A 15,474-nucleotide genomic window follows, 5' to 3' on the forward strand; every position below is an offset into this window, starting at 1 on the left:
TACATCGATCTAGTACGAGTTCACGAGTGGGAAGTCACGGGTTTGACTGCCGTTCGGTGCACTTTCACAGGTAGAAGGTTGGAAAAACACGAGTAACGGGTTGCCTGGAACGTACAAAAAAACCAGAAGCGACACGGCAACCCCATGCAAATCGTTAAGGCTAATGGGAAATGTAGTTCTGAAACTCTGAACATTTTCATTCAGAACAAATTTTCTGGACACTAAACAAATAATAAACAAAGGTTATTAAAAAATACATTTAAATTTAATTTAAATATTTATTTTAAAGGACTTCACAAACCTGACATATTAGTCAGAAAGCATTCCAAAATGAAATCACAACAAATATTAACCTGTGAAGTACCCACTGTTTTATAATTGCCTTATAACATGAAACAAAATTTATTAAATAATACATAGCTGGCCATGTCAATCTCATCATCAAGCATCAGAAAACAAGCATCACAGTACAATCAAAGCACGCATTCTGTAAAAATAAGGTTCCTGGGTCATTACTACATCAGCATAACCTGAATAACCTTCATTTAATGGTAAACTTCACTTGCATTATGCAGCACTGATATAAGAAACACTTATTTTTCAAGGCAGTACGATTTCTAAACACATGCAGAGATGTTATAAGAGTCCTTTCCACCACTAGTCTGAATATCCAAAGCACTTAGTGTGGTCAGAGAAAATATTTGCATTCACTTGGCAAGAAAACGTTTGGCAGTGGAGATGTTCTCAAAGGTTCTCAAACGAGGTCTGTGGTGTTCACAAATGTCTATTACGTCACTGGAAACACCTGAGAGAGTCACTTCTTGAGAGGATACCAATGACCTACCAAATTGACCACCTGCTACCAGTAGATCATCACTGCTCTGCTAAAAAAATTAAAGCTAGCTTGTTAGTGCAGAGCCCTAACATTTAAGTAGGTAAACAAGCTTCAACACATTGAAGAACGGTATATTTGGTAAAAAATGTTCTGTAGGAGGTTATGTGAGGAGTCTGGCCACCTGGGTCTTCACCTCCTCATCTGGGTGGGACAGTAGCAGAGGCAGTTTACGGTGCAGCTGAGAGGAGCCATCCAGAAGAACACAGTACAGAGAGTCCTGCCTCCTCCTCAGAGCTTCAGCCACTTGTGCGGAGGGTCTCCACGCACGCAGGTTACCCACAAAACACAACGAGCGGAGAAGAACTGATGTGCTTGTGCAGCTGTCAAACAACAAAATTAAGGAAGCTGGAGCCTGTGAACAGATTTACAAATAAATGGAGGTGTAAATGTCAATATGCAAAAGCTCTTAAAACTAAGAGAAGTAAATTAAGGGCTGCACAATGAATTAAAAAAAAAAAAAACAAAAAAAAAAAAAACAGAATAGCAACATGGCTTAGTGTGATTAACAAATCAAAAAGATTTTTCAAAGTTATCCTAAGACAAGAACAGGTGTCTAGAACAACTTTGATGAAAGATTTTGATCCACTTCAAATGTTGACTACTGTATACAAGTTTTTCTGAACACTACCTGTTTTCCACCAAAATACATAAAATTATTATTTGTAGGGCTTCACAACAAAAAAACTGCGTATCAGCATATAAAAATTGTGTATCAGCATAAGCAAAACAAAACAAAATAACAAAGACATAAGAAAATAAAATAAAACAAGAAAAGAAAAGGCAAAAAGAAAATACATCAAAACAATAAAATAAAACAAAAAACATAAAAGAAAAATGAAAATCAAACAAAACAAAAAAAGAAAATCAAACAAAACAATAAAACAAACAAAATTAAATAAAACAAACAAACAAAAGCAATATAAAAAAACTAAAAAACTAAATAATAAAATGAAACTAAACTAAATAAAATAAAACAAAAGGAAATTCAACAAAACAATAAAATTAAAACAAAACAAAAGGCAAAAAGAAAATACATCAAAATAAAAGAAAAAAACATAAAAGAAAAATGAAAATCCAACAAAACAAAAAAGAAAACCCAACAAAACAACAAAATAAAAAACTAAATTAAATTAAACAAAAAATACAATAAAACTAAAAAAAACTGAAATAAAGCAGTGAAATTATACAAATTATTATAAAATAATAAAACAAAACATAAAATAGAACAAAAAAGATCAAATTAAAATTAAAATACAAAACAAAACACAAAAATAAAAGAAAACAAAAAATAAAAGAAAACAAAACAAAATAATGAAATAAAAAGAATAATAAAATGGAACAAAACTAAAAAAACAAAATAAACAAAAATAATAATAAATAAACTAAACAATGCTAAACTAAATAATAAAATAACTAAAAAAATAAATACATAAAAACTAAATAAAATAAAACAACAATAAAATAAAACAAAAACAAAACAGTGAAATATTACAATAGTAATATTTTGTTTTGTTTAATATATTATTTAATAGTAATTTAAATATTAAAACAACAACAATAATAATTATTATTTTATTTTCATGTTAAAAATGTTTGGCCAAATTGTAAAGCCCCACACACAAGCACAGTATTTTTTTTTTAATAATCGCAACTGCAATTTTTATCGGAAGAAAAATCACAATAATATTCTTTTCCCAAATACACAAAACAGCACTAAACTAAATCATGACCACAGAGTGGCCTTAAAATAGATATCGGCATCAACAGCAGGCAATGAGAAAAACTAGGACACCTAGCAACCAAGGGGATTATTTACAGATTTATCTATTTATAACCATATTGTGGTGGTATGACAGAACAGTCACTGAAACCTGCTGTACTGGATCTCACCATAGAGCAGAAAGCATAAAAGACATTCTTGTTCACCTGAGCTTGCACAATATCGTCCATCAGATCTGGATTGGAGGACAGATTTACTAGGACCTTCAGGACTTGGATCTGCAGGAACAAATTAAATCTTCAGTACATCTGATTGTGTAAAGAAAGATATCATTCAATATTGTACTCCAAAATCACCTGTAGGACTTCATTGCTCACTACAAGCAGAGATAGGAGAAGGGTAATGGAATTTTTCATCAGGTGCTGGTGATTATCCGTCACTGACAGATTAGTGAGCAATCTGAGCGCTGCCAGCTGAAGGTCAGAGTTCACCGGTGACATCTCAATCATCTGCATCACCGACGGGACATATATCTGAATAGCAACAACAAAAACATGTGTAAACACAGTATCCGAGAAAACAAAAGAAAACCCACATTAAAGGGTTAGTTAATCCAAAAATGAAAATTAGCCTATTATTTACTCACCCTCAAGCTATTTTAGGTGTATATGACTTCCTTCTTTCAAATGAATCTAATTGGAGTGATATTAAGAAATATCCTGGCTCCTTCAAGGTTTATCATGGCAATAGATGGGTGTTTCTCTTCAACAGGTCAAAATAAGTCCAATAAAGTGCATCCATCCATAATAAAAAAGTGCCTTACACGGCTCTAGGGGATCCTGTAGCGAATCGAAAAAAAGAAGCCGCTCTGGAAAAAATATTACATTTTCAATATGTATATTTTTCTTACAAAAACACATCAATTTGCTACAAGAGGCCTTTATTCACCCCCGGAGCCGTGTGAGGCACTTTTTTATTATGGATGGATGCACTTCATTGGACTTGTTTTGGCCTGTTGAAGAGAAACACCCATCTATTGCCATGATAAACCTTGAAGGAGCCAGGATATTTCTTAATATCACTCCAATTAGATTCATTAGATTCATGAAAAGAAACACCTGCCCATTGCCATTAAAAAGCTGGAAAAAACCTGAACAACTTTAAGTAAATAACTAAAATATCCCTAATAATCCTTCAAATTGGTGTGGTTTTAGTATTATTTATATATTTTTATAGCATTTTTAAATGTTAAATTAGCTCTTTAATATTTTATAGTTTTAGCTTATATTTAATTTAATTTGTTTCATTTCCATACAGTTTTATTTTTAATTGCACTTCCTGTTTTAGTCATTTAAAATTACACTCATTCAAGTTTTTTTGTAATATTTTTGTTTCTTGTACTTACATTTTATTTCAGTTTTATTTCAATTACTGAAAATAGTTCAGGTTAACAACACTGATTTGAAACCAGGGTATTATATATTTTTAAAAGATTAAGCTTATTTTAAGCTGGTTCCTGTGATCAAAGCTAAATTTTCAGCATCATTACTCCAGTCTAGAGCTGCACAATTAATCGTTAAAAGATCGCCATCTCGATTCGACCCGACCCCCACACGATCTTAATCCAGCATTTATACGATTCAGCCAATTATATTTTACAAAACTTTCGCTAGCCTAATTACTGCACAGACTGCTGTGAACTGATGCAGTGACAGGTTCGTCGTTCTCTCTAACATTACACAACCATTTAAACTTAATCTTTACTTTATTACATTTAATAAAGATTTAAGATATTAGGCGTCAATCGCTCCCTGTCTCTGACACTATGCTCCGCTGAACTAGGAACCGGATGTTTTTTTTTTCTCTCAACCAAACTCTGTTCCGGATCTGCACAAACAGCATTGCAATTAGAGATGTGTGATATGACTATTTTTGATGTTGGACAATTAAAAGGTCTTTACAATCTGCTTTTGAAGAAATATACTATATTTCGTGCTACAGCGCAAATTCTGTCAGATGCAATTCATGGCGCCTCTTTCTCAATGTACTGTAACGCGGCATTCATTCACATCAAATGATAACTCAGCGGCAGAGTTCCACTCACACAGGGGCGTAATTTCCACTGGGGACACGCTGGGGACAAAATCCCGTCGGTGTCCACCCACTTTCAGATGGTTTTGTTAAAGTAATCTCTTGTATTGTAGAATACACGCTCAGCGCCGCCAAGAGTTTCGTGCGGTCGTTAAAACGAAACCAAAAGTAAAACACGCACCCGCGTTCAAAAGCAATTTTAATACCTTTTTAATAGAGAGCGACTCCCCAATGCGCGCAAATTAGGCTACATAAAATATCTAGGCAGTTATTAGAATGTGGGCTATAATAAGTTGTGTAGACAGCTCTGTATCATGCTTGAAAAATTCGGTCTCCATTTGCACTTTGAATATACCCTGGAAATCCAGAGGTCTCGCAAGAGCACAATTTGAATTGTCTCTGCAAGACACTCTGGCATCGAGCAATGATGCATGTTACTGCATTACATAAGCAGTTCTGGGAACCAATCAAATCGGTGTATCTGATGTAGGCGGGCCAGAGGCGAGCTAAACTGATGACGACAGCGCTCGATGTCCGGAATCATTTAGTAAACATCGAAAGATGGCTACAGATGAACACCAGTTGTTTAAAACGGCTTTGGCCGCTACAATGACGAGTTAGACTTGGCACGCTCGAATCGTTCCTTTGCAAGAAGGACGTTTTTGCTGTTTTGCCGACTGGATACGGCAAGAGTTTAATCTATCAGTTAGCTCCGCTCCTGGATACGTCACACCGTGTATTGTTGTGATTGGTTACATAAAATATTATTTTATTATTTATGTTGATACCGATATCTATTTTAAGGCCACTCTGTGGTCATGATTTAGTTTAGTGCTGTTTTGTGTATTTGGGAAAAGAATATTATTGTGATTTTTCTTCCGATAAAAATTGCAGTTGCGATTATTTAAAAAAAAAAATACTGTGCTTGTGTGTGGGGCTTTACAATTTGGCCAAACATTTTTAACATGAAAATAAAATAATAATTATTATTGTTTAATGGTGATTTTTTTCTTTCCATTATTTTTCATTAAATTTATTTAAATTTAAAGCAAAGTTTATTATGTCTTATTTTACTGCTATTTTACTGCTGTTTGATAACCTAATGTTCAGGGGTAAATCTTCAAAATAAAAAAGTTCTCCAGAATCGTGAGAGAATTGTGATCTTTATTTTAAGCAAAAAAAATCGTGATTCTCATTTTATTCAAAATCGTGCAGCTCTACTCCAGTCCTTCAGACATCATTCTAATATGCTGATTTGCTGTTCAAGAAACATTTATTATTATTATAAATATTTAAAACAGTTAAATACATTTTTTCAGAATTATTAGAAAGATCCAAAGATCAGCATTTATCTTAAAATAAAAGGATTTTGTAACATTATACACTATTCAAAAGCTGGGAGTCAGTATCATTTTTTTTTTTTTTGGAAGTGGTGGTGGGTTGGGAAGAAATTGTAGAAATTAATACATTTACCAAGGATGTTTTAAATTGATCAAAAGATGATAAAGACATTTATATTGTTACACAATATGTTCTTCTGAACTTTCTATTCATCAAAGAAAATTCTACTCAGCTCTTTTCAACATAATAATAAAAAATGTTTTTATTGAGCAGCAAATCATAATATTAGAATGATTTCTAATAGGATTATGTGACTATTTCTAATAGGACATGATGCTAAAAATATAAAAATGTAAAATATTCAAATAGAAAACAGTTATTTTAAATAGTAAAAATATTTCAAAATTGTATTGTTTTTGCTGTACTTTGCATCCAACAAATGCAGGCTTGGTGAGCAAAGGATACTTCTTTCAAAACATTAAAACTTAACTCTTCAAATAACTTTGACTGGTAGTGTATATATATATATAAAAAAAAAAAATACAGTTACAAGCGATAACAATATATTGTGCTCCTCTAAAAAGTACATAACGCAATACCTTCAGCTGTTCTTGATTGCGAATATTCATGCTTAAGTTGTTCATAATGTTTAAAGTCTGAACCCGAGTCTCAGGTGAAGGGTCTGAGAGGAAACCTGCTATGATGTGAAGACCTCCAAATTCTCGCAGAAGATCCTGATGAAGAAAAGCGAAAACTGATCATAAAGCATCATAAAGCACCCGTTTACACTTCTGCAAGTCCAAATGTATCAACACAGTGAGTCTAATACATAATGTCTAGAAGACAGAACATCAGATGACCTGGTTTACAGTGAAGGCAGCAGCATTTCCTAACGTTACGAGAACTTTTCTCCTCTCTTCTGGGTTTGGGCTGCTCTGCAGAAGCGAGAGAAGCATACTCAGATGTCGAGGCTCCAGGCTGGCAGCAGATTTTGAGTGAATATCACCTTGTGAAAAGACAAAAAAACACAGCAAAGAGAAGGTTTGTATGGAGAAGAACCTGGGACAACAAAATGAAGTTGACAAACTGCCTATATTTAATCACTGTAATATGTATAGCTATAAAAACAGCCCACGCACATAGAACTGTCAGTAAGCTAGACTTTTATACATCCTGGAAACCATTTGAATGTCACTTACTTGTTTCAGTATCTGCAGAGGGATCCAAATTATCACTCTTACTGACAACTTTAAATCCAGATACTTTGGCCATCAAGCTCCCAGGCTGAATAGTTACACTTTTAGCAGACTTTTTTCTGTTGACTCCTCCATCTCCTGCGCGACCAAAGACTAGTTTATAAATGCCATATGAGGCTCCGGCTCCTGCTACAATCCCCAACAGAGCCTTCAGGCTGCCGAGGCGGGCTACAACATTATCATCTCCCATTCTGGGATAGGCGCAGGTTTCATAAATACATGTTAACACATGGTCCTTGTCCGGCAGGATAAATACAGATGCAGACAGTTCCTGTTCATAGTCGTCACTGTTTCCTCTGCACGTTGCCGCCTATTGCATCAGTGGACGACCAAAAACGTTTCGCGGAGTGACGTGTTGCCTTCAAAAACGGTTTTTGGCAAAATAAGAAAAATGTACACATCCTCATTCCGTTCAAACGTTTACTTTGCTGGCTCTTAACGCATCGTTTTTCCTTCTGGAGCATCAGTGAGAGTTTGAACCTTCTGTAATAGTTGCATATGAGTCTCTCAGCTCAGTTGTCCTCAGTGTGAAAAGATGAATCACAAAATTATAGTCATTGGCATTCTATAAAAATGGCTAAATTCTATTTTTATGTTTTATTGAAACATAAAAATGTTGTTTACGTAACTATTTGTTGACTTAAAGGACTCGTTCTATCCATTCATCCATTTATATCTATAAACACACAGTTTTTCTTGTTTTATTTATATTTGTAATATTAACTATGTATTTTTGCTATTACTTCCTCCTAGGATTTCTTCTGACTAACCACATGCTTGGGTTACCAAGCGACATGAAGTGTAAATATGAACAGGAGCTGCAGGTGTATCATATTTTTGTTGCATTGACTCCAGGAAATCGTTAAACTACCGCTTAACCTGGAGCTATCGTTTTTATGATGACTTTTTTGCAAGATTCAGATCCAATTATACGAGACTACATGATTAAACATTCACTTCCTCAGATTTACAAGGTGAATTACACAACATGTGTTCTCTAATGAGCTAATGAATTAATAATCCAGTCAAGGAAATAGTCTAAGTGCAGAGTGTTTTATTTTTATTTTAAATGTTGTATTTTTAACATAAATGCTATTCATTTAGAGAATTTTTTTTTTTTTTTTAGATTTAGATGAAATAATGCTACATTTTAAAGATTTTGATGTATTTAAATATTTATTTGTTTTTACATTTAAACAAGGCTTTGCTTGCTGGATTGTGTATCTCATGCCCTGAAGATCCTTTGCACTTTATAGAAGAGAAGATCCAATCAATCCTAAAGGATCAGGATTTTGAGATCTGCTGGTATGTGTTTCTGTATAGTTTTTGACATGTATGGCTCTGTAATGTAAAATCAACCAGCTTTAATACAATAAATAACATTGCTAAAATGTAAACTGTTTCTGAATTCAGGCACACATTTATTGACAAGGACAAACAAATCTCCTCATTGGCAGGAGGCATTGTGTATGATATTTTTGGAAATCCAGAAGACAGCTTGGTAAGATTTTCTTTATATGTGACCCCGGACCACAAAACCAGTCTTAAGTACCATGGGTGTAATACATTGTATGGGTCAAAATGATCAATTTTACTTGTATGCCAAAAATCATTAGGATATAAAGTAAAGATCATATTCCATTAAGATATTTTGTAAATTTCCTACCATAAATATATCAAAACTTAATTTTTGATTAGTAATATGCTTTGCTAAGAACTTCATTCGGACAACTTTAAAGGTGATTTTCTCAATATTTTGATTTTCAGATAGTTGTATCTCAGCCAAATCTTGTCCTTTACTAACAAACAATGCATCAATGGAATGCTTATTTATTCAGCTTTCAGATACTGTATGAATCTCAATTTCAAAAGATTGACCCTTCTGACTGGTTTTGTGGTCCAGGGACACACATATTCTTCATTCAGAGTGAATGAGGGTTGTGCCATCAAATATCCATCTGCTTCAACTCACTTGTTAATTTTCTCTTCTCGTAGTGTATGTCACATTTGTTGGAGAAAGCGTACTTCTGTTATCGCACCAGCCTGACCAAAATGTGTTTCATGTGAGTGTCAAAACTATAGACTCTAAAAGAGTCACAACAGCAAACAAAACCTACCAACAAGGTAAATGTCTGTCTTCTCTAATTTAGGGGTTGGAAGAGTTATATTTCAAAGAAGAAAATGAAGGCTGCCAGACTCGTAGAGAGAATGGAAGAGGCTGAGACGTATCACAAACAGAGACGGATAAAACTGGCTTACATCAAGTGGACAGTGTGGGTTCAGTTTCGCAAACAGAGGCAGAATGGTATACTTGTCTATTATTATTAATATATTACGTCAGGTGAAATTAGGGTTACATGGTATTCAAAGTTGGAATATTCAGAAAATCCAACTATTGAATGTACAGTTGTCAAAAGTTTACATACACCTTACAGAATCTGCAAAATGTAAATTTTTTAACAACAATAAGAGGGATCATACAAAATGCATGTTGTTTTTTATTTAGTGCTGCCCTGAATAAGATATTTCACATAACAGGTATTTACATGTAGTCCACAAGAGAAAATAATAGTTGAATTTATAAAAATGACCCTGTTCTTTTTAGTTTGACCCTGTTTTTTTTGTTTAGTGATAGTTTTTAATGAGTCCCTTGTTTGTCCTGAACAGTTCATCTTCCTGTTGTTCTTCAGAAAAATCCTTCCGGTCCTACAGATCCTTTGGTTTTTCAGCATTTTTTGTGTATTTGTATACCCTTTACACAATTACTGTATGATTTTGAGGACAACCAAGGGAACTATTACAGAAGGTTCAAATGCTCACTGATGCTTCAGAAGGAAAAATGATGCATTAAGAGCTTTTTGAATTTGAAGATTAGGCTAAATTTAACTTATTTTATCTTCTGGGGAACATGTATGTGTCTTCTAAAAATGTATGATATTTAGGCAAAATAAATGTACACATCTCCATTCTGTTCAAAAGTTTACACCCCTGGCCCTTAATGCATCATGTTACCTTCTGAAGCATCAACGAGCGTTTGAATTTTCTGTAATAGTTGCATACAACTCCCTCAGTTGTCCTCAGTGTGAAAAGATGGATCTCAAAATCATAGAGCCATTGTTGGAAAGGATTCAAAGCAGTTTAACTGTTCAGGACAAACAAGAAACTCATTAAACAAATAAAAAGCAACAACTCTAGATCATTCAGGTGACAACACAGTATTACAAATCATATATTTTATATAATTTTATATATTATATCATTTTATTAATTCAACTATTGTTTTCTCTTGTGAATTATACGTCAATGTCTTTTTTTAATGTGAAATATCTCATTCAGGTCAGTACTAAATAAAAAATAACATGCATTTTGTATGTTCCCTTTATTTTGATAAAATAACATTTTGCAGATTGTGCATGGTGTGTGTAAACTTTTGACTTCAACTGTATTTAAACATAATTTGGTTCTCCATTAATTTTCTAACACATAAAGGCATTATATATTTTATCCAGATGCTGTGAGGAAACTTCAAAAAGTGCAGGAGTCTGTTTACTGCAGAAACATCATTACGGCTTGGCGTCGTGTTGTACGGGACGCTAAAAGAGCAAAAGAATATTTCAAGGTAGTTTTTCGAATTAAAAACAATCAGTCAAACAGAAACGCATTGAACTAATGATGTTTAATGATTATGTATGTCTGTGCAGAGACTAGAGAAAGACCTACAAGAGAGTCAAAACTCAGAGATACCGCAGGGCGATGGCCAGGACAGACTATCACTGCTGCCTAACAAGCTGTCTCTTAAGGTATCACTTAAAGCGATAGCTCACCCAAAAATGAGCATTTTGTCACCATTTACTCACCCTAATGTCGTTATAAACTAAACTAAACTAAACTTTCTTTTGTCGAAGATAAGAATAAGATAAGAATGCTGATAATCAAACAGTTGAAGGTCCACATTGACTTCCATAGTATTTCTATCTCTACTATAGAAGTCAATGGGGACCAACAACTGTTTGGTTCTTCAAAATTCTTTAAAATATCTTCTTTTCTGTTCAACATAAGAACGACATGAGGGTGAGTAAATAATGACAAATTTTCATTTTTGGCTGAACTATTTCTTTGACCTCTTATTTTGCTATTAAATAACTGGCAGTAATTTAAGCCAACTAATTCTAATAAACAATTTGCTGCAGATCTTCCAAAGTCTAGGTGTGCGCGACCTGCTGAAATGCTCTCAGGTGTGTCATTCTTGGAAAGCGATCACTCAAAACAGCTCACTGTGGACTGAGGTCAGTGCAGCTTGCTTAAAAACTCTTTAATTCAGCTCTCATGATGCTATATAAGACAGTATAACCTGTAAGATGTGTCTGCAGATTGATTTCTCTCCTGAGGCCAGCTGGATCACAGATCAGACTGTGGAGAGAATACTGCGAGTGCATCGTGTTTATGTGATCTCTGTGAACTTGTGCGGTTGCACCCTGGTGCAGGAGTCGAGTTTTACACGCACCAGTATATTTCCTTTAATCAGCTTTAAAAAGTCATACATTTTTTGATGTAATCAATGAAATGATAAAGATCTTACCTGTGTTTTTTTTTTTGTCTAAGGTCAATGCAGAAATCTTCAAGAACTTGATCTCAGTGAATGCCCACATCTTAATGCAAGTAGAATAAAAACACAATGTGTTTAGGTTTTGCTGCCTTTTTTATGTTTTTAAATCAATCTAACACCTTTTTTTTTTTGTGAACACACTGACAGGATGAAAATATGAAGATGATTTTAGAGGGATGTTGCTCTCTCCTCCATATCAATCTGGCCTTCACTCATATTAGTAATGCCACTATAAGAGTCCTGTCAAGGTACAAACTTCTTACATGTTTCTCAGTTTCTCATACTGTACACATTTCCTCACACTGTATATTTTTATGATGTTTTTGGCATTCATTGTTATTTTAAAGATGCTGTCTGATGCTGCGTTCTCTCAGTCTCGCATACTGTGCAAGTTTCTCAGATAAAGGCTTGCAATATCTGATTAAAGGAAAAGGTTGTCACAGACTCACTTATCTGGACCTCTCCGGTTGTTCTCAGGTGTTGACACGTATAGGACATGAATATTAATATATACAGATGAGGTCAAAAGTTTACATACACCTTGTAGAATCTGCAAAATGCTAATTATTTTGTTAAAATATATACAAAATGCATGTTATTTTTTATTTAGCACTGACCTGAATAAGATATTTCACACAAATTATGTTTACATATAGTCCACAAAAGAAAATAATAGTTGAATTTATAAAAACGACCCTGTTCAAAAGTTTACATACGCTTGATTCTTAATACTGTTTTGAGTCCCTTGTTTGTCCAGAACAGTTAAACTACCCGCTGTTCTTCAGAAAAATCATTCAGGTCCCACAAATTATTTTGTTTTTCAGCATTTTTGTGTATTTGAACCATTTACAACAATGACTGAGCTTTAAATGCTCACTGATGCTTCAGAAGGAAACACGATGCATTAAGAGCATAAATAATTTAACTTATTCTGTCTTTTGGGAAACATGTAAGTGCTTCTGAAGGGCAATACTAAAAAAAGAAAAACTGATGTTTAGGCAAAATAAGAAAAATGTACACATCTTCATTCTGTTCAAAAGTTTTCACCCCTGGCTCTTTATGCATAGTGCTTCCTTCTGGAGCATCAGTGAGCATTTGAACCTTCTGTAATAGTTGCATATGAGTCCCTCAGTTGTCCTCAGTGTGAAAAGATGGATCTCAAAATCACACAGTCCTTGTTGGAAAGGGTTCAAATACACAAAAATGCTGAAAACCAAAGAATTTGTGGGACCTGAAGGATTTTTCTGAAGAACAGCAGGCAGTTTCACTGTTCAGGACAAACAAGGGACTCATGAACAACTATCACTAAACAAAAAAACACAGCTGTGGATCATTCAGGTAACAACACAGTATTAAGAATCAAGTGTATGTAAACTTTTGAACAGGGTCATTTCTATAAATTCAACTATTATTTTCTCTTGTGGACTATATGTAAACGTCTTTTATGTGAAATGTCATATTCAGGTCAGTACTAAATATAAAAAATAACATGCATTTTGTATGATCCCTCTTATTTTGCTAAAATAATTAACATTTTGCAGATTCAGCAAAGGTGTATGCAACCTTTTGACCTCAACTGTAAATTGTGACATTAAAGTTTTTATTTTCTACTGTAAAGATATCCATGGATGGATTTACATATGTCGCTGAAGCTTGCAGCTCACTTCAAAAGATTGTGTTAGATGATCTACCCACCCTGACAGACAACTGCATGCAGGTACATGTTTTATTATATGTTTTATGTACATTAACATCTATTAGACACCAAGTTTAAACTAAATTTCTACTGTTAGTTGATTGGTGATGGATGTTTGTCTTTGCTGCAAGGTCTTAGTGTCTAGATGTCGAAAGTTGACTGCGATTTCCCTGTTGGACTCACCGTATCTATCTGATGTGGCTTTTAAAACAATGGCTGAAGTGATCAGCCTCACTAAGATCCAAATAGAAGGTTTGTTATTAATGTGCCTTAATCATGTGGCATGACTAGAAAAACTAAATTATTAAAACAGAAACTGCTCTGCATTTCAGGTAATAACCGATTGACGGACAGCAGCTTGAAGGCCCTGTGCCGAAGCTCTCTGAAACTCAGTGAGGTCCAGATATCCGACTGCACTCGCATGACGGATGCCAGCTTGAAGTCTTTGGGAAGTCTGACAAAGCTGTGCAACTTAAATATCTCAGGCTGTATCAAGTAAGTAGAAGTAGAATAACTGTGCAGATAATATGAAAAATCATTGTGATTTTTTGCCCATTTTGGTTGCTACCTACAGCAATATATACAATTCTTCCTGTATAATTGATTTTTGTGTAAATGTAACATTTGGGCCCAGTTTTGAATATTTGGATACATTCTTGACATGCATAAAAAAGATTAGTTGCATTTGTTTTTTTCTAGGGTGACTGATATGGGAATCCATTACATCACTGAAGGCCCATCTGCTGTTAAACTGCAAGAGCTTGATCTTTCCTACTGCCCAAAACTTACTGATTTGTTCCTGAAGAGAATAACTCAGAAGTGAAAACATTTTCACACTTAGACACATGTTTTACATAAAATTCTTCATATACAGAGACTGTATGAATGTACTTTTTTCCCCAGATGTAGCAATCTGACCCATCTGCGTGTGTGTTTCTGTGAGAACCTGACAGATAATGGATTTGAGTGTCTGGACAGTTGTGCTTCTCTCATCTCTCTGGACATCACAGGATGCAAAATATATGACAAAGTACACTTAGTATTACACATAACATATTACTTTTACAGCTGTAGTTAATACTGTTATTACATTAAATTTGGACATTTAATCTTTCACAGGGACTAGCAGCCTTGGGAACTAACCACAGTTTGAAAAAACTGACCGCAGCTCAATGTGTTTTTATAACAGATAATGGAATAAAGGTTTGGTTAACCTTTTTTATCACTTCATTGTGCATAAATTTCTGACTTGCAGTGTATTTGCCATATGATTACTCTTTTTGGAAAAGTTCATGTGATGATCTTTTTGTCTTGTGCAGATGTTTTGCCGACAATGTCATCGTCTGGAGCTTTTGGACGTGTGTCAGTGTGTGTGTCTGTCTGATCGTGCGATCAAAGCCCTCTCCTTCTTCTGCAGGACCATTGCCACAGTCAGAATAGCTGGATGCCCTAAAGTACTTCCTTAATTCTGTAATCCTGAAACATTTTTAATAGTGCTGTTCAAACGATTAATCGTGATTAATCGCATCCAAATTAAAAGTTTTTGTTTATATATGTGTGCGTACTGTGTATATTTATTATAAATCTTTATTTTGGATGCGATTAATTGCGATTAATCATTGCCCACCACTAATTTTTAATAAGACATATTTCAAGGTCATCAATCAAATAGAAATTTAACCTTTTACTCAAATTTTTATGCTGATAATTCCTATGGCAAATATTATCAAATATATTTTTAACATATATTTAAAAATACACAAAAAAATACAATATATTTTTTCAGGAAGAACAATGCAATTTGTTTTCTATGCAGTGATTAAAAATCTGCAATGAACATGCTTTACAATGTTCCAAAAAAATTATTAC

The 15,474-nt window shown here is 34.1% G+C and overlaps 2 protein-coding genes across 2 annotated transcripts in view; one reads left to right on the forward strand and one right to left on the reverse strand.

The window, feature by feature from the left end:
• Window positions 1-258: 258 nt before the first annotated feature.
• armc10 (armadillo repeat containing 10) lies at window positions 259-7,605 on the reverse strand. Its single transcript, XM_073832031.1, has 6 exons — window positions 7,247-7,605; window positions 6,908-7,053; window positions 6,647-6,781; window positions 2,972-3,148; window positions 2,822-2,893; window positions 259-1,247 (listed from the first exon to the last, which is right to left on the reverse strand). Exons 1-6 carry the CDS (start codon window positions 7,491-7,493, stop codon window positions 996-998), a joined length of 1,029 nt encoding a protein of 342 aa, XP_073688132.1. The 5' UTR covers window positions 7,494-7,605; the 3' UTR covers window positions 259-995.
• A 1,879-nt stretch (window positions 7,606-9,484) lies between these two features.
• Window positions 9,485-15,474, forward strand: part of fbxl13 (F-box and leucine-rich repeat protein 13) — a 10,611-nt gene continuing 4,621 nt past the window's right edge. Inside the window, exons 1-14 of the mRNA XM_073831559.1 lie at window positions 9,485-9,608; window positions 10,813-10,922; window positions 11,005-11,103; window positions 11,494-11,589; window positions 11,674-11,809; window positions 11,906-11,958; window positions 12,057-12,157; window positions 12,257-12,386; window positions 13,528-13,626; window positions 13,737-13,857; window positions 13,938-14,100; window positions 14,305-14,424; window positions 14,509-14,635; window positions 14,725-14,808. Coding sequence (XP_073687660.1) covers window positions 9,485-9,608; window positions 10,813-10,922; window positions 11,005-11,103; window positions 11,494-11,589; window positions 11,674-11,809; window positions 11,906-11,958; window positions 12,057-12,157; window positions 12,257-12,386; window positions 13,528-13,626; window positions 13,737-13,857; window positions 13,938-14,100; window positions 14,305-14,424; window positions 14,509-14,635; window positions 14,725-14,808 — 1,563 coding nt within the window. The remainder of the gene's footprint in view (window positions 9,609-10,812; window positions 10,923-11,004; window positions 11,104-11,493; window positions 11,590-11,673; window positions 11,810-11,905; window positions 11,959-12,056; window positions 12,158-12,256; window positions 12,387-13,527; window positions 13,627-13,736; window positions 13,858-13,937; window positions 14,101-14,304; window positions 14,425-14,508; window positions 14,636-14,724; window positions 14,809-15,474) is intronic.

This window comes from Garra rufa, chromosome 25 (assembly GCF_049309525.1).
Source record: "Garra rufa chromosome 25, GarRuf1.0, whole genome shotgun sequence".
Taxonomy (NCBI): domain Eukaryota; kingdom Metazoa; phylum Chordata; class Actinopteri; order Cypriniformes; family Cyprinidae; genus Garra; species Garra rufa.